The sequence below is a fragment of the Podarcis filfolensis genome (genome assembly GCF_964270895.1).
Source record: "Podarcis filfolensis genome assembly, chromosome: 6".
NCBI lineage: Eukaryota > Metazoa > Chordata > Lepidosauria > Squamata > Lacertidae > Podarcis > Podarcis filfolensis.
The window spans coordinates 29,425,781-29,451,424 of NC_139609.1; the positions used below are offsets into that span (position 1 = coordinate 29,425,781).

General features: G+C 44.3%; 1 protein-coding gene across 7 annotated transcripts in view; it reads left to right on the top strand.

The window, feature by feature from the left end:
• The first annotated feature begins 15,737 nt into the window (after nt 1–15,737).
• Nucleotides 15,738–25,644, top strand: part of LOC310765583 (uncharacterized protein) — a 267,886-nt gene continuing 257,979 nt past the window's right edge. For 2 of the 7 annotated variants that reach the window (XM_083620781.1, XM_083620782.1), the window contains exon 1: nt 15,742–16,409. In XM_083620781.1, coding sequence (XP_083476907.1) covers nt 16,349–16,409 — 61 coding nt within the window. In that variant the 5' untranslated portion in view covers nt 15,742–16,348. Of the gene's footprint in view, nt 16,410–25,644 lie in introns of all 7 variants that reach the window. The other 5 variants (XR_014549641.1, XR_014549642.1, XM_083620784.1 and 2 more) reach the window with 5 other exon arrangements.

Below are 25,644 nucleotides of genomic sequence, written 5' to 3' on the forward strand. Positions count from 1 at the left end.
TCCCTTTCATATTGTTGGCCAAACAAGTTCCCCATTCAAATTGAAACTTAATTTGTTTTACAGTAAAAAAAAAGAAAAAAAAAACCCAATGTTCTTTCCCCAAGACCCACCCCATGTCATTCCACAATTTCCATTTTTTAATAACAGAAGCACCCCAGATAATAGAAACAGAAAAGGTAGAGAATAAAAAAAATATAATGAATAATAGACCAATTCAGCAATAAATAACCAAGTTGGCAAGCCTTTGGAGTTTTAGTTCTCCCCCCCCTGTCCCCGGTTTAATTTCCCCCTGACCATCAACCCCTGGTGTCTGCCTGGAATTCTTAAGACCATAAATCACAACTTTTCCCCAACTCCTTGCTGGCTTTTTCTTTTTTTAAAATTAAAAATAAATTTTTTTGAAAATCAAAATTATTATTATTATCATTATTTTTCAAAACTTTAACTTCAGTCTTTAATAAAACTGTAATAGAACTCCCTCCATTGTTCTTTCCAGATTGTAGTCTGGTGTATCATTGTTTTTGAATGCCCCCTGCCCCACATGTGTCATGGAGAGATATCACGCTCTTGATTTTCCCTTTCAACTTCCATCGTATGAATCCATTTTTACAGAAATGTTCTCTTTCAGAATCAAATGTGACTCTATTGGACTTGCAGTAGTCTACCTCCACATAGATGTGGTAGCATTGTGGTCACTATTTCCAACTGGTTTAACAACACTCGACCTCACACCAGATCCTGGACACTGTTTTAAAATTAAGCCCAAAGTTGTCTCCTGTCTGGTTGGCTCAGTGACCAACTGTCCTAAAGCACAGTTGTTTAGGCTATTTAGAATTGTTAACTCTTAGTTGTGACCAGAACATGCACCCGGTCTGTTACCCAGTATTGCTCCCCACCCCACTTTTCAAGGGCTGATTATATTAACCATTACATAGACCTCAAGTAATTAACCCTCTAACCCTATCCTTTTCCAGACTCCATGCAAAGTTTTCAAGTCCTTTCCTGTGCTCCTTTGTCACTGTACACACAAGTAGTCAGATTTTGCTTTGTTTTCCTGTTCTGGATTCTCAGCTGATGAGTTTCCCTTAAACCAGAATGCTTTCCCATGACCAAAATGGTCCTGAGATCAGCCCAATGTGTTCCACGCTTGAGATTGTACAGGAGATCACAATTATTGTGTCCTTGATGGTACAGTGGCAAATTTAGAAGCGAGGTCAGCATTCTGTACAAAGCTAAGCTATTCAGCTGAAATCAACAAATATTCAAAGTATGAATCTCCTCTCAATTCTCCTTAACTAACCCTAGGGTGACTGCTGGTGGGTATTTTGTGTCTGTTTCTGGCTTGCAGGTAAAGTCTGTCCCTTCGTTGCCGAATGTCAGGAATGCAGGAACTCTTTCCCCTTCTTTCCAGGGTTCGGATGAGCTGCAGTTGTGAACAAGCCATGTATAATATGCACATATAACTACATCAGATTGGTCTGAATTGGTTAAAGCAAGTGAGCTGGAGAAAAATCTGCAAGCTGCTCTAATTTAGACTTCCTCTGGACTTAATTAAGCGACTTTAGATTTGCTTTGTCTTTCCTTTGATATTTAGCCAAGAATCTTCTCAATAAACCTATTTCTATTCTAGGCTTGAGAAATAACACACCGTAGGCACATAGTAGGCTTGCGAATGCAATCAGACTTATTATCTAAGTTGATCATTATTTTCTACAGAATTGATTGCTATTTATGATCTTTAATAGAGGTCATTATTATATTACATGCATTCTGAGTATGATTATGTTGCTTTAAATTAAAGCTTGCAGTTAGCAAGGATAAAGTATTTCTGATTATTATTTTTTTACAAAGTGCAAACTAAAGCAATTCCATAAATTATATGCATTGTGGTATAATGGGATGGCTGTTGCTTTTTGTACCAGTATCTCTAGGTAGAAAAAATATATACAGATGGTAAATTTTGCCTTCAGTTGTCAAACCACAAGGAACTTCCCAAGGAAGTTAGTGGCCTTGATTGGGCAAAACAGATGAAAGCTGGACCTTAAAAAAACACATACAAAAAACCTTGGTCTTTGGGGCTGCTACTTTGATTACAGAGTGGGAGTGCTTAATTGTAATACCCACTATTGCAGACAGAGAGGGAGTGGTAAGAAGGATGCAATCAACTGCTTGTGATTTTAATCCTTGCTCATCTTGGCTTATGAAACAAAGCCAGGAAAGACTAGAATGTACTTGCTAGAAGTTTCATTTTGTGAAGTAGTGCATGCAATGGCCTTTATTTATCGGGTTATGATCTAGGGAAAGGGAGGAAATTAGCTGGTTTGCATTGGAATGTTAGCCTGCACTTTCTAGAACTTTCTGCGCAAACGAATTCGTACATCTCTGAATCTTGTGATGCACTTCTCCAAACAAAAATGTCTACGATAAAGGGCATATATCGGGGAAATGTGTCCATACAATCCATATATTAATGAAAATAGGGTACACAAATTGCATCGTACTTGAGAAAATTGATCTCAAATGCAAGTGTATTGGCAAAATCACATGCAAAGGGGTGGATATTGGGGAATGCGTTCACTAAAATACTGACAGAGCTCCATGATGACTTTTTTTTGGGGGGGGGGTAATTGCAAGCTGCTGCTGAAATGTGGCAAACTGGAATTCACATTGGAAAAATGAGAAACTCAGAGAAACTGAAATAGACTGATTTGCCTGACCCCAATTGTGGCCCCAGTAGAAAAACTTCCAACTTGATTTTCTGATTTCTTACCATTACATCCATGATCACCTCTTATTCCCCCCTCCCCATCCAAATTGTATGTGTGGGCAGGGAATGGGGGCGGGGGAGAGACTCCCTAATGGGTGAGAATTCTGGCAGCTACGTCGAGAACTGGAATGAGAAATGAAATGATAACGTCCACCCATACGCACTATTTTAATTAATGTAACATTTCCCCCCTTTTATGTAATTATTGATCGTAAATTACTGTAAGCTTTTCGTTTTTTAAAAAAAAAAAATTAAAAAGAAGGAGAAAAGGGAAAAGCATCTGGGCCCCTGCCAGAATGGCTTTCAACCTAGGCTTGGCAGTAAGAATGTACTCCTGGCCTTGGTAGAACTATGCATATGGAAACTGAAAGGGAATTATTCTCTGATGCTTCTGCCGTCTATGCTTGAAACCACTCATCATTTGTGGTAGGTTATTGATGAAGTGCACAGCACCTTGTGAACATTCTCAGAACCACACGTGAATGGTTCTATTCATTCTTGTCAAGTGACCTGAAGAGATTGATGAGTGTCTGTTTATGATCTCATCTCAGGAGGATTCCTGTATTATTTTGGTTCCATATCTCTCTCTCTCTCTCCCTCTCCCTCTCCCTCTCTCTCTCTCTCTCTCTCTCTCTCTCTGTGTGTGTGTGTGTGTGTCTGTGTGTGTGTGTGTCCTCTTTCAATATGTATGTGCTGGATAACCAGATGTGTCATTAGGATCCTGATAACACCCTGATCTAGAGTTGTTTAGTTTATTTGTTTGTAAATCTGACCCAGGTCCTGCAGTCTCATTGCCCAAGAAGCAGATGCTTATGTTATGATGACCAGTGGTATTCTACTTTTAGATGATCAAACTTTAGTACACACAGGATTGGACTATGTATCATCGGATGTTACCTTTAAACCTACAATTATTTGGGAGGGAAGTGGGTGGCGCTGTGGTCTAAACCACTGAGCCTCTTGGGCTTGCTGATCAGAAGGTCGGTGGTTCGAATCCACGCAACGGGGTGAGCTCCTGTTACTCTGTCCAAGCTCCTGCCAACCTAGGAGTTTGAAAGCACACCAGTGCAAGTAGATACAAAGGTGCCGCTGCGGCGGGAAGGTAAATGGTGTTTCTGTGCACTCTGGCTTCCGTCACAGTGTCCTGTTGTGCCACAAGTGGTTTAGTCATGCTGGCAACATGACCCGGAAAGCTGTCTGTGGACAAACACTGGCTCCCTCAGCCTGAAGTGAAATGAGTGCCGCAACCCCATAGTCACCTTTGTCTGGACCGTCCAGGGTCCTTTACTTCTTTTTTAACATTTACAATTCTTTGGGATTATAAACCAGATAATTGTCATATTTAAACCTGCAGCTAAAGTGGATGTATTAATTTGAGTTCTGGTTCTGCACTATACATGGTTTAACTTTAGCTCCATGTGCGTTCTGAACACTTTGTATAAAGCGAGGCAAACAGGGAAATGCCCTTTAACTTTTCACTCTCGTTCGTCTCGCATGACCCAGAGTGAGCAAAAATATTTGCAAGACTGAAGATGCTGTCGCGAAAACATGCCAGCAAATCACATGAACTCTGTGTGCACACGCACGAAATGACTTTTTGACCAATAATACTACATTCCCTGATTTAGGTCTGCCTGCTCAGTTATCTATCTTGCTGTTGCTACTCAGATTTCCTGGACATTTAGCAATTAGAAGAACACCAAAAGCCTTTTGCTCTCCACCCTCTCATTTAAAGAGAAGGTTGGTAATTGAAACCTAGAGTTTTTGAGTTGAAGCTGGGGCAGTGTACTAAACCACACAGCAATGACTGCTGTGTCATCATTCTTGGATTCCCATCTATTTCCTTCTGCCTACATGTTATATGTACTGATTCACTGGCTTGATGACTCTCACATCAGTCTACTGCAGTGTGTAAGAATTCACCCATTCAAGCAGTTGGCAAGAAGATAGGCTCCTTTTGATGGAGTCCGGGCGTCACTTCAAGATGGATTTAGAGGACGAGTCTATATGTTACTTGGATCCTGCATGTGATCCTACTTGTTGTCAAGTAGTGGTGTGATAGATTGGGCTCACACGCGACAGATAGTTAAAGGTGGATAACTGATGGACATTAATTGGTACCAGCTTGCAGTAGGTCTGATCAGGGACCACAGATTCAAGGTATTTTTTATTATACAAATTCATTTCACTGCTGCATATTAGAATACCACTTTCACATTACAAATATTGTGCATGAAGAGGGAATAATAAGGAGAGGGTGTACGCATTTGAGAGAGAGATGTCTGTTGGACCACTCTCACCTATTGGGAATAGAGTGAACATATTTTGTCCTTGCTACAACAGTGTCCCTAAATGCATAATTCTATTTTTCAACTTATTTGTATATGGAAGCAAGCAAAGGATGTCTCATTCATGTCACAATTTTGGTAGCTGCAATCCAATATGCATTTCAACACTACACCCAGCCCGGCTGGCCTCCATCAACCTGCCTATGGTATGACACCAGCATCGCTCTGCTGGTGTGGAGCTTCCCTTCCAGCCTCTGGATTTTTTGGCTGGGGGAAGTGCCACTAGTAGGATTCTCCAGGATCTGGAAAGCCCTGAAGGCTTTCCAAGCATGGGAAGAGAAGGACCAGGGCTTTTTTCAGCTGGAACTCACTGGAACTCAGTTCCAGCACCTCTCAAGTGGGTGCCATTGTCATTATAAGAGAATAGCACTGAGCAGCACTGTGCTGGCTCCTGAGCCAGCCTAGCTGCCACCATGTGGTGATATTAGGCCTAATATGGGCCAAACTGCTGCACCCGTTCCAGGCTTGGACAGAACCACCCATCCTTACCCACAAACACCCTCGTTTTTACTTTATATGTGGAGAGGAAGACGATTGTGCTGGCTGGTCCAACAACCCTGGTCTCCTTATGTCCTTTGACTCCATCCCTGGCCTTCATGCATTGAGACAAATGTAGGATGAAGGCCAGAGTTTAATCAAGGGTTCCTGGTGGAACAGTGGGCTTTCAGAAGGAAGTTGAAGCATCTCCAGATGCTCTGTGAGAAATAGTGTTCCAGGCATAAGTAGCTACTGCAGACACTAGCTACTGCAGCAGGAACAGATGTTTGTAGATGGTAGTCATCTGAAGAGGAGCAGGACCACACCAGAAATGCACACAGATACACTTACTTTAAAGATGATGTGTGGTTTCATGGGTTCGATTCAAACAGAGCCACTCTAATGACCCTCTTTGAGCAGCCTCCTCCCTACCCTAACTATACTGTCAGGAATGGCGAACCCTTAGTACATCATAATTGGGATCAGCCCCCAAGGATGGCTTGAAGGCACAACTAGGTCAGTAATTCATGGGACCAGACTGTTAGTACCCATCAGTGGAAAATATCTGAACTGGTCAGCATGGCTGAAAAGGGGGACATAACAAACACACTCCCATTAATGTCAAGTCCCTTCAAGACTGTGAGAAGCAGTTATTTCCTGGTAAACACCAAAATGTATGTACAGTTTTTCTCTTCCTGGAATTTTACTTTTCAGGACCATGTGATCTAGCTATTTCCACTGGCAGTTCTGAAATAAATGAAACTTAACATGTACAAACTAAAACAAAAACAAAGTAAAGCTGCCAATAGCTTAAAAAAAAAGAACAACAACCTCACCTTTGCTTTCTTTTAAAAGAAAGGTCTTGCTGATCACAGAAATTGCCTTTCGTGTTAATAAGGTTACTTTTGGAGATCCAATGTTGCTTTTCACTAAGTGAGAGAGTAGGAGGCATTTGAGAGGTTGACTTCTCTCCCATAACACGAGTGTGTTTAAAATAGTGGCAACGTGTGCTTTATGAGGAAATGAGAGAGGGCCTAAAATGCCCTTAATTTGTTTTTATAATAAATATCATTAAATGAAAATGTGAAGCCATATATTTCATATTTTTTTTTCCTGCTTGCAGCTTTGAATGTCAAAAAGAGAGAGAGCCATTTCATGAGATGGTTGAAAATAAGCCATTGCTAACAATGAAGTCACTATTTTATGGAAACCTGATCAACTTTCTTGGATAATTTGGGATATTGTAACAATATTTTTCAATGCAGGGGATCACTACAATCCAGGAACTTGAGTATGGAAGAAATGAAAAATGGTTACCATGGCAGTTCCAACTGGATATAGAAAACCTGTCCCCCACCTTCAACAAACTAAGCACTTAATGTTCCAAATCCATATACTTGCTTTTATAAGTATGCAAGCTCCTTATATAGTATTAGTAATATGGTATTTGGGGTGGGGGGAAATGTAACCAGAGATACAATATGAAAGGTTAATTAAAAAATGGTTTGGGGGGGGGAGAGAAAAGACTGTATGGAAAGTAGGGCAAAGGGGTTCCCTGCTATACCTTTTTAATGAAGTCTCGGTCGTTTGATGGCTCCTAGCCCCATTCTTCAACACTTCCACAAAAATGTCACATTCTTTATGGGGGGAAAGTGTGGAATGTGCCTTAACCACATCAAGTGCACCATTTTACAGTTCAAGTTCAATTAATTAAGCCTCTATTCTTCATGCATGACTAGCCATCTCTCACTTATAGACCCAAGGCGTAGCTCGAAGGGGGCAAGTCAAGAAGCCGGTAAATAAATATATATTAAAAAGAAAAGGGAGCATTCTCTGTGTTCATTTTTTAAAAAAAAATGTTACAAAAAACAAAACAAAACCCCAAACAAAACAAACACTTCTTTATATATACTAGATGCAAGTGTGCCCCCCAAAGAGGTTATATATGTTGTGGATTTGCAAATTAGGGAAAGCATATTACTGTGTCCCAATAACATGTGCTTTTGGGGGTTGGGGGAGGAGGAGGAGAATGGTTTTAATTGCAACAAAGAAAGGGCAACCTCCTTTATGCATGAAAATATATCTGATTCTATATACTGAAGCTAGAAAGGAGGTAATCTATGCATAACAGAATGAGTAGAATGAAGGAGATGGGGGTCACCAGCAACTCTTGGCATGGGGTGTACGAAAGAAGTGGATATATTAATGGGACTGGTGTGTGGGTGTAAATCTCGCCCTTAAAATATCAACATGTAGCCTAAATTTGCAAGGAATTAAAAAAACAGAATGATCCATGACAGAAGCCACAGAAAGAAGGGGGTTGTCTAACAGTACGTTTCTGAGCACAATTCAAAGTGGGCTGCTGACCCTTAAAGCCCTAAACGGCATCAGCCCAGTATACCTGAAGGAGTGTCTCCACCCCCATTGTTCAGCCCGGACACTGAGGTCCAGCTCCAAGAGTCTTCTGGTGGTTCCCTCAATGCGAGAAGTGAGGTTGCAGGGAACCAGGCAGAAGGCCTTCTCGGTAGTGGCGCCAGCCCTGTGGAACAGCCTCCCATCAGATGTCAAGGAAATAAACAACCATCTGACTTTTAGAAGACATCTGAAAGCAGCCCTGTTTAGGGAAGTTTTTAATGTTTAATCTTTTATCATGTTTTTAATGTTCTGTTGGCAGCCGCCCAGAGTGGCTGGGGAAACCCAGCCAGATGGGTGGGGTATTGAGATATCTACTCAAACAGATTTCTTTAAAAAAAGAAACTGAAACTGAGTTCTTCATTTGCTTTTGAACATGGGCTAAACCTGTGGAAACATGTGATGCCTCCACGTAATGGGGAAGCAAGATGATTCCTGATGGACTGTCTTCTTGTGGATCTACCAGACATCCACAGATGGACACCAGCATACATGTGTGCAGGCAAAATCCTTTACTGGAGCTCAGACCTACTGCATGTGTTGGATTTTACATATGTAGGGCCTGTGTGAAATAGCGTAGTCCAAAGTTTTGGATTACAACTTCCATCATCCCCAGTCAGCATCGCCCAAAGTCAAGGGTGAAAGGAGTTGTGGTCCACAACGTCCAGAAGACTCCACAAAGGCTGCTCCTATCCTTGCAAACATTATCTACACATATGGAATACATATGGGAGCCCAGAGATGAGACCAGGTGAGCTGGGTGAGCAGGATAGAACCCCTTCTCCCACAAGGTGCAGTTTCCAACCACATAAAGTTTTGTGTGAACTAGACCAATGCACCTGTGTTGTTCTCGATACTGTCATAGAGGCAAACGCTACACCTACTAGTGAGAATGGTTTTTTTGGACAAGAGGCGGTATGTGAAAACACTCTCATGATCTGTACCTATTTGAAGGGTTGTCCGCCCCAAGCCTGGTTTATGGTTTAAACCCCAAGAAGAGAGAACTGTGGCGCTGAGGTTACCCATCAACAATCTGTATCTGGACAGCAGACTTAACAAGCATATGGGTAACCTGCCATAGTCTTTCCACTATGGTGGATGTATTGCATATCTATTTAAATTACAGTAATTGTTTCTAAATTAGCATATCTCTTTCTTGCCACACACACACACACACACACACACCATTTATGCAAATCTCTGTTCTCATTTCTCCTCTTTTTTTGGCATTGTCTAAGTAGTCACTCTATCTGGTGTTCTTGTTATTCTAGGCAGTGCTGTTTTTCTAGAAAAAGAGGTGCCAGAACTCACCATAAACTCCTCCCTTTAATGGCAATGGCTCCCATCTGAGAGGTGCTGAACTGAAAATTCAGCTGAAAATAGCCCTGGTTCTATGGTATAGTATACTGAGGCATAGACATCATGGCTAGTAGCCATTGAAGTCTTTCACCTCGGTCAATCTTTACACATTCTCTACCTATATAACATTTATCAAAATATCTCCTGCCATGGATTAGTTTACAGAGCTGGAGTGGTAAAGAAGGAAGTGTTGGTCATGGGTCCGCAAGAAATGGGTTCAAGTCTCCGGCATACTATGAAACACAGTGGGAGGGCTTGAGCAAGTCAGGGCTGTAAAGACTACAGAGAGAATAATTGGGTGCACTCTTCCCACCTTGGATCAAATCTATGCTTCCAGGTGCCATAAGAAAGCTGCAGAGATAGCGCAGGATAGTGCACACTCCAGAAATGATCTCTTTCAGCTTCTGCCTTCTGGAAGCAGGTACAGGGTTATAAAGACTAGGACTAGCTGCCTGAGAAACAGTTTCTATTCAAATGTGATTTTGGTTTTAAACGCAGTGTAAGGAGTCTCTATGGGAGTATATTGTATTTAAAAATGGGGTATCAGAGTTTTTAGGGGGCTAACCAGGTTGGGATAGCTGGGATAGCAGGCTTGTTGGTTTTTGAATGTCTTATGTAGATTTTTTCAATTTCATTGTTCTGTATGGCACAGTGACAATAAAGATTGTCGTATCGTATTTCTTTGTCTGACAAGTTTTGCTGGTTAGGATAGTATGGATAAAACAGCCCCTTCCATACTTCCTTGAGCTCCTTGGAGGCAGGATAGGATACAACTGTGATTACGATTACATCAGCAAACCCCTAAAATATCCGGTAATATGCCTGCACTGATACGTTGGTAGCTTTATCTAGACTCCAATATGGAACGAATTAAGGAACGTACGCTTTATCGTATCATATTGGATGGTATCACAGAATGACTCAGTGTGTTCTTAAGTCGGGGGTTTGGGCTTACAGTTCATGAACTTCAGTGCCACCTGCCATACCCCTTTTGAAATCGGGGGTTTCTTTCAAAAGCAGATGGTGCTAAGATATTGTGTGTGAGTGTGTGTAAAGCAGAGAGTTTCTCCTGTTCAAATAAAAAACATCCCAAGATAAATTGATAAATCTCACTGGGCATACCCTGAAGAGCGATTTGGAGTCCAGCCACAGAATTTGGTTAGAATTCTTGTCAAAAGAAGGTTGAGAGAATGAGAGAGAGAGAGAGAGAGAGAGAGAGAGAGAGAGGGTGTTATGTACTGAGTTGAATAGGATCCAAACTGGCTTACAGTAGAATTCCGGAATTAGCCAATCATGTGCAGCCCATTGTGTAAATAATGTATATAAAGCAGATACTTTGAGGGGACATTCATTCATTCCTCCTCACCACTATGAGCTGAATAAAGAGCATGAAATCACTTTGCAACTCTGAGTATATTTCACTGGCGACGAAGGTGGGATCCAGCTGAGCTGACTGCCACACACAGCACCGCAGCACCGCCACCTGCCGCACCGCTGCCTCGCACCGTGTATCCAGGCTTCAGCTCTGGGACACAAGGAACTCAGAATGGCAACCGACAGCAGCTTCTCGTCGTTCAACCCAGCATCTGGAGACTGGGAAGCGTACGCCTCCCGTTTCACCTTCCTCCTAGAAGCCAAAGGGGTCACCGATGAAGAAGACGCCAAGAAGAGGGCAATATTCTTCAGCGTCTGTGGAGAGGAGACGTTTGAAATCGCCCGGGCTCTCCTTGCGCCTGAAGACGTTGCTACTGTTCCATGCAAAACAATAATGGAACAGCTGAAGGGGCACTTTTCACCACAGCCCTCAGTGGTGGCTCGTCGAAATGCCTTCTACGCAAAGCGGCAAGCCCCTGGGGAAACCATAACTGGGTTTGTGACCTCTCTCCGCCAAGCCGCCCGGTTCTGCAACTTCTCAGAGCTGGAGAACATGCTTCAGGACCGCCTCGTCGGTGGCCTGAAGGATGAGAAGCTGCAACGACGCCTCTACGCTAAGAAGGACCTAACGTTCCAGGTCGCTCTGGAGGAGGCCCTGGCAACGGAAGCTGCCGAGAGGTCGACGCAAGAGGCACAGCCGAGCCAGCCGTCCCAACCGAGGGTCCACCATGAAGACCTCACCGACGACTCAGGATCCAACAGGGAGGAGGTGCACCGAGTACAGCAGCGCACTCAAGCAGCCCACATACCACAGCTGCCTCGACGAGAAGGAGGGAACTGCGCAAGCTGTGGAGAAAGTCACGAGAGGAGGACCTGCCGTTTCCGCAATGCAGAGTGCAGGCAGTGCAGAAAATTGGGACGCCAGGCATCAGATGACCAATCCAAGAGCCCCAGGTCCCGGGGCCCAACGCACCAAGGCAACTCGACGGAGCTCACGGACTTCCAGGTATACCAGTTGCCCCACCCCAACGTAGAGAAAATTTATGTAGAGGTACAGATAGAGGGGGCCCCATGCCGCATGGAGCTTGACACGGGTTCAACTCTATCCATAATCTCGGCAAGGACCTTAAGGAAACTGTGTCCTACTGGGGGTCCCAAACTCAGGCCGGCCCCATTCACCCTCCGGGACTTCCAGAAACGTCAGGCTCAAGGCCCGCCGGGTCCCGTTCGCTCTGAAACCCCGTATAGACGAGGAATTGGACCGACTCGTGGAGCAAGGAGTGCTGGAGCCGGTGCCTAATGCCCCCTGGGAAACCCCAATCGTCACACCTGTCAAGCCTAATGGTTCGGTCCGCATCTGCGCAGACTATAAATGTACCATAAACAAGGCCCTCACAGCCCATGCATACCCAGTGCCAGTGGTCAGCCATGTCCTTGCCACCCTGGCTGGGTCGAAAATTTTTGGCAAGCTGGACTTGGCCCAAGCATATCAACAGCTGCCAGTAGATGAGGCCACAGCAGAGGCACAGACGATTGTGACGCACAGAGGAGCGTTCAGGGTAAAGCGGCTGCAATTCGGTGTCAGTGTAGCACCAGGCATATTCCAGAATCTAATGGACTCTCTCCTTAAAGGGATTCCTGGTGTCACCCCCTTCTTCGATGATGTGTTGATTGCCGGGCCCACACCAGAGGAGTTTGAGGACCACCTCCGCACCGTTCTGCACCGTTTCCAGACGGCGGGTCTCAAGGTGAAGCGGGAAAAATGTCTACTAGGAGTGCCTCAGGTGGACTTTCTGGGATTTATGGTGGACGCAGAAGGGGTCCACCCGACTGGGGACAAGGTACGGGCCATTTGTGATGCCCCAGCACCCAAGAACAAGACTGAACTTCAGGCCTTCTTGGGACTATTGAACTTTTACCATTACTTCCTTCCCCACAAGGCGGCGGTAGCGGAGCCCCTACACAGACTCCTGGACAAGCGGGCCCCTTGGGGTTGGGTTAGAGGGGAGAGGTTGGGGAACAACGACCCTGCTTCCCCATAACAGGCACCCCTTGTGGGCCGACAGTTCATGTTTGCGGGTTGTGTAGCCGGCGAATTCTGGCCCGGGGCTGCTGCTGGGCCATCCCCTCCACACCCAGTCCAGGACCCGGGAGATGACCCTATCTTTCTTGGAATGGTGTGCAACTTCTTGTGCCTGAATGGGGCGGTCGGGAAGCACTCCAGGCTCATAACCTCTTGTGCAGGTGCTGGGTCAGGGCCTGTTTCCAGTAGTGGTAGCCTGCTGAGGGCATCTGCATGGCCCATCGCCTTCCCAGGGCGGTGAATCAGTGCATACTGGTAGCTGGCAAGGAAAATTGACCACCTGAGGACGCGAGGAGACAGCACTTGGGGGGTCTGCTTTTCGGGGGCAAACAAGCCAAGCAATGGCTTGTGGTCAGTCACCACGGTGAAGGGCTGCCCGTACAAGAAATCATGGAATTTTTTTTACTCCCTTCACGATTGCCAGACCCTCCTTGTCGATTTGCGAGTAGTTCCGCTCGGTTGTGTTGAGTGTCTGGGAAAAGTATGCCACCGGTACCTCTCTTCCATCTGGGAGTTGGTGTCCCAGGACAGCGCCAATGCCATAGGGCGAGGCGTCGCATGCTAGCACCACCGGCAGCCTCTCGTCAAAGTGTGCCAAGACCGAGTTTGAGACAAGCAAGTCCTTGACTGCCTGGAATGCGGCCTCCTGGCGCTGGCCCCTTTCAGGGGGAAACATTCTTCATAGTGGTGGACTCCTACACCAAATGGCTGGAAGTTGCACTGGTACCATCCACTTCTACGTCCGCAGCCATCCGGGTATTACGCAGGCTGTTTGCAACCCACGGGCTCCCTGACACTCTCGTCTCAGACAACGGGACTGCATTTACGTCAGGAGAATTCCAAACCTTCACAGCGCAGAACGCCATCCGCCACATCCGTTCAGCGCCATTCCACCCTGCCACCAATGTCCAAACAGAACGCATGGTGCGGACCACCAAGGACACCCTTCGCCGCATGACGCAAGGGGATTGGGAGTACCGCCTTGCCACATTCCTCCTAGCACAGCACAGCACCCCCAGCTCAACGACTGGCCGGAGCCCCGCTGAACTACTAATGGGTCGGCGCCTTGCAATCAGACTGGACCGCCTTCACCCCGATAGAGCTCAGGATGAGGTAGTGGTGGGGGAAGGCAGGAACCCCCGGACCTTCGAGGCCCAGGACCCAGTGTACGCAAAGAATTTTGGGGCAGGCCCTGCATGGGTACCCGCCAGAGTCACCAGGGTCACTGGCCCCGTGTCGTACGAGGTGCTAACAGATGGGGGGCAATGCTGGCGCCGCCACTGCGACCAGATACGGCGATGATTCCCAGGAGAAAACCAGGAGGAGGAGGACAGGTCAGGGAACAGTGGGGCAGTGAGGCCCATAGAGCAGCAGGGGCAAGCAGGAGAGGCAGAATCAGTAAATACAGAGAGGACCCGTGAGGCCGAAAGGACACCGGAACCAGAACCACGACTGAGCAAGCCGGTTGCGCCAGACCAAACAGCCCTATCACAGCCAGCATCCTTGGAACACGAGCCAGAACCTGAACCCCAGACCAGGGAACACCCCAGGCCGCAACGCACACGTAGGCCGCCGGCGTACCTTGAGGACTATGAATGCTCCCGGGCAGGACTGGAACTTAGAGGGGAGGGGTGTTATGTACTGAGTTGAATAGGATCCAAACTGCAGCAGTCTGATTGGTCCTAGAACAATAGGATCCAAAAGGCAGCAGTCTGATTGGTCCTAGAACAATAGGATTCAGAATGCAGCAGTCTGATTGGTCCTAGAACAATGCAGCAGTATGATTGGTTGGCAGGAACCACCCAATCATGCTCCAGATAGAAGTGAATCCACAACCTGATTGGCTTACAGTAGAATTCCGGAATTAGCCAATCATGTGCAGCCCATTGTGTAAATAATGTATATAAAGCAGATACTTTGAGGGGACATTCATTCATTCCTCCTCACCACTATGAGCTGAATAAAGAGCATGAAATCACTTTGCGACTCTGAGTATATTTCAGAGAGAGACAGAGAGAGACAGAGACAGAGAGGGAGACAGAGAGAGAAAGAGAGAAAGAGAGAAAGAGAGAGAGAGAGGGGGGGGGAATAATTGTTTTTTTGGAAAACATTGTGAGAATTAAGATGTAGCATCCCTACATGATTAGTGGGAGGTGGGGGATATACTTTCAGTTTACCCAAGTTTATTCTTTCTCCTATGGTTGCTGTATGTTTCTTATTCCTGGCTGAGATAAACTCACTTCACAGTACTGTACATGAATGCCTCTCTCTTTTCTATTGCTCTTTTATCTCTCTCTGGACCTCTTGGGTACTCCATTATGTGCGTATTCAGGCTGTATCTGTTTTTAGCAACACATCCCTATTACCTGAAGCAATAAAACCAGCCCTGTGGTTTCACTGTGGCATCCTCCCTTTTTGGGGGCATGTATCACACATAAAGAACAGAGCCCCAAACTGCAAAGCCAGCCTGCGTTAGGATCCCTACATAGCTTCTCGTCTTCTCCAACAAGTCCCTTACAAAGAAGGTGGCTAGGATGGGGAAGGAGGTGCAGAATCTAGCTGAGCGGTTTGCTCCTGCAATTTGCAAGCATACCCCCAAACGATTAAGCCGACTTAATAAAGCAACAGTTCTTGAGCTTAGCATATTTTCGCGTCTGAAGCAGTTCCCTTCTTATTGCTGCTTTCTCCCCTCGTCTTCCTACAAGCAAGAGGGGGGCAAAGTGAAAGAAAAACAGATTACTGTAAATGTTGGCAGGGAATTCAATTTGCATCATTTTCTTAGAAGTCACATGATTTGGATTTCCTCTTGTTTATGATAGATTGCAAAGGCCTTCCAGATGTTTTTAATTCTCAGACTTTTTTTTTAAGGAAGGCAATATGATCACACACAGAGAGATATAGATAGATAGATGATAGATGATAGATAGATATGACAATAGACAATAGACAATGAGTTAACATGCCACAGCAAGCATATCAGGCTGACACATATTTCTACGGATGACCACAATACAGCGAAGCCAGGCATTTGCTGAAGACAACCAGGCAGACTGCAGGCGAAGGGAGTTGAAGGGGGCTGGGAGTGTACTTTCAGTTCCTGTTTCCAGTTGAAATCACCATCAGCCCCAGCCCCAGGCCAAGCCCACAGCGCAGCTCTATTGGTCTAGGTTGCGTTTACTTCCTGCATAAACATAAACACCTCTCAGCTGTATTGTTAAGTTGAAAGAAGCAGCTTGTTGACGCGGTGCTTTCTGAAGTTCGGAGCCAGGATATTGCAAGAGGGAGAGAGAGAGAGAGAGAGAGAGAGAGAGAGAGAGAGAGAGAGAGAAGCAATGGCATTTTAACGGCTGCTCGACTGTGAAGAGTGTTTGTGCAGGAAATGCTGGAGGCCTGCCCAGTTTGCTGTGCTAGGAGCTGGAAGGAAACGCAACCGGGCAAAGGGACACCTGAATGAAGCCCCGAGACTTCACATGGGGGCAAGGCAGTTAGCATAAAAGGACATTGGCCAGGCACTGGAGGAAATTGGCAATGGACAGTGGTGGCGAACCTTTCAAAGTCCATCCTGACTCTGCCCCTCTTATTAATGCAGGTAACTCTCTGTTCTTCATAGACAAATGACAGGCTGCCTCTGACGCGTATCTGTATGAATAAAGTGGGAGGAGAGGAAGGCCGGATCAAAGAAACCTAACACTGTGAATGGGGCACGGGAGGTGTTTTGTGCTTCTTGGGCAATGTTGCTTCCTTTTCTTACTACGGTTGTCAAAGCCAGAATCTCTGGGACACTGGTGTCTGATGAAATGAACCTCTGAGTGCATGTAAGAAGAGTTTGTTATAAACTTTTTAAATATTTGCTTTGAAGAACACGGGGGTCCGTCAGATACTTATGGAGCCATTAGATGCTAATGGGGTCCCTAGAATGATGAAGTCTGCAATGAGAAGACATATCATGCTGTCTTTCCCTGAAAGACAATTTTGCCCAGCACTCCTGACCTTCCCATGCAAAACCCAGCTATGGGGTAATGTTGAATGGCTTCCCATGTGCATATGCAGTTTGTGCAGGACAACAACTGCATGACAAGAAACTAGGGCCACATTCATACCATACATTTAAAGCATTGTGGCACCACTTTCAGCAGTCATAGCTTTCCCCCAAAGAATTCTGGGAGCTGTAGTTTAAGGGGTGCTGTGGGTTGTTAGGAAAACCCTATTCCTTTCCCAGAGCTACAATCCCCAGAGTTCCATGTGAAGAGGGATTGGATTGCTAAACCACTCTAGGAATTGTAGCTCTGAGAGGGGAATAGGGGAAATGCTCAGGAAATGCTGGTATATCTGAAAGAGCTGGGTAAAGCTGGCCATAGTTCCAAGGTGTGATGGGACCACTCACTCTGTCAACAGCACTGCCCTTATAAAAAATGGAAAGGTTCATAGCAATATTTCCAAGTAGCTTTAAATACATTTTTTAGACTGTCCATCATGGATGTTACCATGGGATTATTGGAAGGTGAAGGAAATTATCTTATGGAGGGATAACAGGAAGAATGTAAATGCATCATTAAACAATCAGAGCCAAGGAAATGACCCTTCTGTGTCCCCTTCAGTCATATGGTGCCTGTAGATACTGAACATGTGGCAGCTAGCCCCACCCCTAGTTTGAGATATTTGTGTTGTGCCCCTATCATCATCATGCTGGCACCAGTGTGTACCTGTGTCAGTGTGATGGTGGCCACCAATGTGTATGGATATACATGCATGGGGCTTCCTCCTTGTGGATGGGGACGTTGAACAACCTGAATTTTCATCTCCATGGAGGAAGCACTGCATGCAAACATCCAAATGTGCGCAGGAACCCCTTGGCTGTTGTGTGTGTTAATGTGTAAGGTACAAGGAATGTTCTCATGAACTTCTTCACACATTGATTAACAAATGCATGAAGAGGGCTTCTGGGTCTCTAAAATCCTATAGGTGATTTTTCAAAAAGCAACCTTTTGAAAAGAAATAAAATGTGATCCATTGGTTCTACCAGTTTCAAAGCATTTCTGCTGCTCCACAGCACAGCAGTGTGTGTGTGTGTGTGTGTGTGTGTGTGTCTACTAACACATCTGCAGCAGCTGTTTCAGGTCCCCAGAAGTAAATCAGCTCTAGAAATTAGCCTGGGAAGTAATGGATACCACGGAAAATGCGGTTGGTGTTCAGCCGAGAACCATAATAGCTATGGAGATACTGTTGCCATCCAAACATTGAACCAGCAACCCAGGATAGGTGTAGATTAGTTTTTGAAAATGCTTATAAAGGTGAAGAGGCTTGTATTGCTATCCAACACTAACAAAAGCAAGTTGTGAGACAGAGGGAGAAATTCTGGTTGCACACCTGCATTTGGGTATGTCTATAGATGGTTATTATTAAAATTGTGAAGCAAGTATTTAGGAAAATTATGCAAAGCCTGTTGAAAGACAGTTTTGCAGTTATTTGTGCTGCAGGCATAATAAAATATTTGAGCCTTGTCCCACCTGTGGTGAAATGGAAAATTAGCAGCATGCTGGCTTTGAAAGATAACTTAAGGAAGCAAAATATTTGGTTCCGATCTTCTGGTTGGCGTTATGATATCCTAATTGACAGTCACTCGACTGGGGATGAGCATGCTATCTCTGAGAAGGCCAGAACCAATTCAAATAGAGCAGCTATTTGTGTTGGATTTGAAGGCCCGAAGTTACCTGCAAAGCAGATTTGAGTATTTTGATTGGGTCTCAGCAAAGTCATAGTGAGTATTAAGGAGCAAGCAATTCATCGGGATGTTAAAGATGGGCTGCAGCTTCTCCACCAACTATAGTCCAATGCTGTCTAAGCTGAGCAGCTGAGTTAATGTTGTATGTGCTGGGGAGTACGGCATTTGTTAGCAAATTAACGCCAGGGGAGAATCCATAGCTTAGTGTTTTACAGTGCTTGCTTTTCATTAAGAAGTCCCAGTTTGAACCAAAATGGTCAGCACTGGGCTGGCAGACTAGTGATCTGACTCGGTTTAAGGTACCTTCACTTCTCCATCTTCCCCTCTCTATTAGGAAGGCCACTTGCTTGTTGCTACAAAAGATGATAGACATTCACATAACATGCTTTATATGTGTAGATGCACACTGAGGAATAATTACTATAATTTAGACATAATACATCAGACCAATGGGAAGAAATTTGACCAGGTGACCTGTGCTCAGGTGCTAACCGTCGATGGCTAGCTTCTTTGCTTTCCCTCCTTTGGACATAAACCAAACATAGACAGGAGAACCCTTTAAATAACAGGCGGTCCTTTGTAAAATAGTGAAATATGCTCGGAGGATGCAGGGATACCTTACTCTCTGCTTCCATTATCAACTCTGTGTGTGTTGTATACAAGCTGTGCAAGAGTTATCAGGTGCAAAAGAAAGAAATCAGGGAGGCATTGCCGAGTTTAAAACTTAAGGTGTATGTTTGGCATGTAAATGAAAGTACTAGGTTGGCTTATATAATTGTTTAGGACAGAGGCACCAATTTGCCCCCAAGATTGAGGGGCCCCGACATGTGTCACATGTATTTGATGTCACTCACACGACATCGTGACATCTGGAGGAGCCAGTCGCTGAAGCTGTGATTTGTGCCGTGCAATGAGCACTGGGGGCCCCAACATTTGGGGTGTGTGTGTCCAGGCCCTTTCCAACAAATATTGAGGGGGGCCAAAGACACCTCGGCACCCCTACAGTTGCAGCGCCTGCTTTGCCTTGGTCATGCTAAGCTAGTCTGCTGCCCTCAGGTGTGATGGATGTTCCTGGCATTAAAGTAGGATTAGCTTGTTTACATGGAAGAAGGGGGCAGTGTTTCATCTTTTGCCTCAGGGAGAACCATACCTTGGTGCCAGAGGAAAGAAGCAGAAATAACTGAAATGCCTGAGGTAAGGTGGTTCCTGAGAAGTCTAAGAAAGGGGAAGTTACTGAGAAATGTGGACGTTGTGCTCTTTTGAACCACTGTCCTGAGGGGAAGTGGCTTAAGAAAGCCTTTGCCAACCTGGTGCTGCCCAAATGTTGCTGAACTACAACTCCCATTATCTGCGGCCATTGGCTGTGCTGGTTGAGACTTATGGGAGTCATAGTCCAAGCCATCTGGAGGGACCAGTCTGGCAAAGGCTGGATTCGGGTGCTGCTATGAGAGAATCAGGAGGGTGTCAGGAGAAGCCTATGGTTGGAGTTTATCTCCCCTCATACCTGTATGAGAATTCTGAAAATAACCATGGATTATGTGGAAAGGAACAAACCGATTACTAGCCTCTGCTTGCAGCCTCGCATCTTGCCCACTATCCTTTTCTCAAGAAGTGGACACAGATCTTTTCAAAGAAGCCGAGTCTCCTTTTGTGAAGTAGGTGGTGCAACCTCATTTGATAAAGGTGCCTTCATCAAAGGAGAGAAGTGCTGCCATCACTTTTCCTGGTAATGTGTAGAAGATTAAATTTACCCTCCCTGAGAAAATGAACGCTATAAATGTCATGGGTGGGGAAGGGATGCAATGATGATTTCAAGCATTAACCCGATCTTCATCACAACTGATGGCAATATATATATATATATATATATATATATATATATATATATATAAGCAGAAGCTGTAAATAATGCTTAGTGAACTGACTTCTGATACTTCCCACTTCTTGAGAAGTGGATGACATTGAGTATTGTGTACAGTGTACTCACACTGCAGAGGTTTAGCAACTGCACAGCGTAAGATATTTCGGCAGGGATACCTGTGGGAGTAATGTCATCCTCCTCCCCTCACAATTCATGCTACCCCTGAGAATAGGGGCAGGGGGATTTGTGGGAAACTAGCTAACGCATCCATCAAAGAATATTTATTTGTTCATTAATTTATTTTATGAACATTGCACAAGTTATACACAATGCTATTTTACTGATCACCCTTTGTTCAGAGTTTACAGCCCATGACTTGGTAGGAAGTGTAGCTCTGCCTGGTTTCGCCCTGCATTTGGTGTTGCACTGCAGCTGAGTGGGGAAAAAATAAATTGGAAAAGCTAAGCATGTTATTTAATTTCTGGTTGAGTCCATAATTCTAATGATTTTTTCTTCTTTTTCCTTAAATTCCTTGATTTACAAGGGGGTTGATTGGAGGGTAGAAAGAGAGAAAAGTCTACATTTCCCTTCCTCCCTGCTCAGTTAAATCCATCATTCTGAAGTAAGCTGAAGGGCAAAGTATTCACATGAAATTCATTTCAGAATTTTGGTCAATAGTTCTAGTGTGGACAGCATGCAGTTAAAAGTGTAGACTCAACAGTAGTGCAGTGGCAGGACACATGGTCCCCAACCCATCCTCTCGTATCTCAAGTTCATAGACAGTAAAACTGGGAAAGACTACTGCCTATGACCTTGGAAAGCCATTTTCAGAACTAGATGAACCAATGCTCTGATTTTCCCTGTAAGTGAAAATATGGCAAGTGCTAGATAGTCAAAATAGGCTTTTTCTGGTTCATGGAAGCCGCCCAGAGTGGCTGGGGAAACCCAGCCAGATGGGCGGGGTACAAATAATAAATTATTATTATTATTATTATTATTATTATTATTATTATTATTATTATTATTATTATTATTCCACGTTTTCAGGCCAGAAGTTCATTATGTCCTGCTTCCACCTTAACCATCAATTAAACTCATCTTTGTGCACACAATCACCATATTTAAATATGTATTTTCAACATATTTTCACTCAAAGTGTGCAAGTTTCTAAAATGCATTTTGATCCAGTTTTTGACCATTCAGAGAAGGGCAAAGTATAGAGTTCTGATTAAGTTCTGATCCACACATTAGTTTGGGAAGCGCAGATCAGGTCATTTTGTATCAGAATTCGCAAAGATGGAATTCCTCAATCACATCCCTTGTATTGGTTGGTGTAAAACACTGTCATTTTGTCGGACAGATGTAGATTTTGTGGACCAAGCTGGGAGAGGATGTGGGAAAGAGTGTCTCTCTTCCAGTTTCCTCCTGCTGCTCTATGCATTTCTGAAGGGAGAAAAAGGTAGCTACCCTCACCACCTCATGACCAAGATGGCATGGCAGTGGTGGGCATTCAGAGGCTTCATAGATGCAGGGGGGCGAGGGAAGTGCCCATTGGCAACCTGTTGGCATTAGGGACCTTTCCTTCTCATCCTGGAAAGTGCATGAATTGAGGGTGAATGAATATACAGAGCACCACTTCAGTCTGCTGCCGGATTAATCATTTGCTGGACGTAGCAACTCCACGTTGACCATGTTCACAGCTTTCCAGTCACACTGAACAACACTGACTTCCACCCAAGGCCTCAATTAGGATGCCGAGAGTTTGCATGCTTCCCTTGCCCACAACCCTCCAACATATTATTTATTACGTTGTTTTCTCCTAACTCCCATATCAAATGATTGCTTTCAAGAGAAAGATTTATTTAAATTCCTAAGTGAAGTGTCCTAATGAAAACTCTGATCCTGCTTCTAGCAGAGCTCGCTGCAGTAACTCAATAGCTCCTTGCTTTCTTTTCCCTAATTCTTAAATGTTTCCCTTCCTCTTTCCCTTGTGGGATAGGTGAGGAAAGCAGTTGCCTCTGCTGCTCATTGCATCACAGACACCCCTCCCAAAAATAGATGGCTATTCTTATAATTTTGAATCCCAGCCCAGTTGGTGGTTCCTGGATTTCAGGCATTGAATATGAGTTCAGCCCTTCTAAATCAATCACTCTGGAAAAATATTTCTGTCAAAAGGAAATATTTTCTTGGCATTAAGGACTTCCTGGTTATTATTATTATTTTAAGATTCAGTGTGTATTGTGTGAGAAGTGAACACTGGCATAAATGGATTTAATATGTAGAAAAATATTAAGCCATCAGTAGTGCCTTTCCTTCTGGGAGAACTTTACCTTAAGGTAGAGTGCAACTGTTGCTTCAGGCCACAGATTGGGAATGCAAATTTAGGGATGGATGAATCTATCAATTTTGGTTTCTCTTAGTTTTTCACTTGGCCAGTTTTAAACTTAGTTGTCCACATTCCCATATTAGTTTTTTTTTTATTATTATTATTATTATTATTATTATTATTATTATTATTATTATTATTTACTGAATTTATATACTGCCCAAACTCACAGGTCTCAGGATGGTCCTCAAGAAAATTCACCAGCATTTCAGTTCACATTTATCCCAATACATGGTACCTCGGGTTAAGTACTTAATTCGTTCCGAAGGTCTGTTCTTAACCTGAAGCACCACTTTAGCTAATGGGGCCTCCCACTGCCGCCACGCCGCCGGAACACGATTTCTGTTCTCATCCTGAAGCAAAGTTCTTAACCTGAGGTACTATTTCTGGGTTAGCGGAGTCTGTAACCTGAAGCGTATATAACCTGAAGCATATGTAACCCGAGGTACCACTGTACAATGGTACCACGGTTTAAGAACAGCCCTGTTTACGAACGATTTGGTTTACAAACTCTGCAAAACTGAAAGTAGTGTCCCAGTTTGTGAACTTTACCTCGGTCAAAGAATGGAAGCCGAATAGTGGAAGGGCACCGGCAGCAGGAGGCCTCATTAGGGAAAGCGCGCCGCGGTTTAAGAACAGTTTCAGTTTAATAACGAACTTCCAGAACAGATTAAGTTCGTAAACCGAGGTACCACTGTATACATGTTTTTGTATGCAAATGAATCCTGAGGCAGCTTACAATCAATCAATAATAACAACATGATAAAACATAATGGAACATCACAAATGCAGCAAAAATCATGTAGAACAATTAACAAATCATCAGTGAAACAATTACGATCTATAAAACACTGTCAACAAAGCGACAACTAAAAATTAAGCTAAACATCACATTTAAAGCAAAATTCCTGTTATATGTTTATCAAATCAATACAACATTTATAATCTATAAAACAATGTTAACAACATTAACAAAATAGCAAAAAATGAAGCACTGTTAAGTTCATGCACACACTGCCCACATACCCTATGACTCATAATCTTTCATTGTATTCAGCTCATTAAAGTACCCATAATGCCCGTGGCAGCAACTTGCTTCCAAGTTATAACAGTAATTCAGAATACCGAAGAATACCCTTCCCCAATTCTCCAGCTGTGAAGGGAAGATTCTTTTTCATCCATAGCCTTCAGCACGCATGGATCCTATATGAAGGATCATACACACATGGATCCTATTTGCTGATGCTACCCAGCCCTAACCTCCATGCCTTGACTATAACTTATGCATAGCAGCCTAAACCCCAGTGCATGCTGGTTAGGAACACGTGCCTCATATTTTTTGAAGATTCTATGTTCAGAGCCTACATGCATTAGTGTCTGTGGGTACATTTTGGCCCAGTTTGACCATTCTGCATCGGACTATATTGTTATTAGAAGAGAATAGCGTGGAACTCTATAGTCCCTTGGCTCAAATGGAATCATAGAATCATAGAGTTGGAAATGATCCAGTGATCGTCTAGTCTAACCCCCTGCAATGCCAGTCTCTCAACTCAAGCATGCCTGACAAATGGCCATCCAACCTCTGAGAGCCAGTGTGGTGTAGCGGTTAAGAGTGGTAGTCTCGTAATCTGGGGAACCAGGTTCACGTCTCCGCTCCTCCACATGCAGCTGCTGGGTGACCTTGGGCCAGTCACACTTCTCTGAAGTCTCTCAGCCCCACTTACCTCACAGAGTGTTTGTTGTGAGGGAGGAAGGGAAAGGAGAATGTTAGCCGCTTTGAGACTACTTCGGGTAGTGATAAAGCGGGATATCAAATCCAAACTCCTCCTCCTCCTCCTCCTCCTCCTCCTCCTCCTCCTCTTCTTCTTCTCTGCTTAAAAACCTCCAAGCAAGGAGAGTCCACAACCTATTGCACTGTTGAACAGCTCTTACTGTCAAAAAGTTGTTCGGTATGTTTAGTCGGAATCTCCCTTCTTGTTACTCGAAGCCATTGGTTTGAGTCCTACCCTCCAGTAGAGGCCAGGACTCGAACCAATGTAAATATTTTAACAAATAAACTTAGAAATAACTTCAGCTGGGTTTTCATTTCATTGCAGTAGGCCTATTTATTTTATTTTTCAAAATGCAAAGCTGAAAATGAAATGTTTAGCAAGGCGTGGTGAAAAAGCACAGGTTCCGGGGGCTGTTTAGCAGTGCTGGAAGCATCCTTGACGTATGTCACGGTGGAAGGGAAGAGGGACAAAAGAGAGATTAGGCGCTGCTAAAAACCGGACAAATTGTTACATTGAGGGCGGGGAGAGAGAATTAAAGGGGCGTTTGAAAATGTGACGCACTATTGTGGACAGTCTGTTTGGATGGATACAGGTGGCAGCAGACAGACTGTTTATATAGTGATATGGGCAGGATGTATCTGGAAGGAACTCTGCCTTCAAACAATCAAATGACAATAAAATGGGTGTTGCTGTGGCTCGGAAAACAATTTCTGAGGAAAGATAATGGAAGGAGAATGACATCTTTTTTTAAAAAAAGAGGAGCAAATAATTTACGTCACCCATCCTTCGCTCCAGATCACTTCCCATGCAGGAGTTTTCTGCTGCCCAGTTTTCTGGTAAGACCCAAACCAATGGATTCAAGTTATAAGGAAGGAGATTCTGACTAAACATCAGGAGGAACTTTCTGAGGGTAAGAGGTAGAGCTGGTCTTCAACATCACAATATATCACTAGCTAAATATTGTGATATAACAAGATATTCCAACGTCTGAAATAAGGATGGAGCTATGTAGAGGCATTGGCTGGCTTCACTGTTCTTCCTGCATCGTGATTTTTGACAGTGCCTGCTCTTGTGATTTGCTGT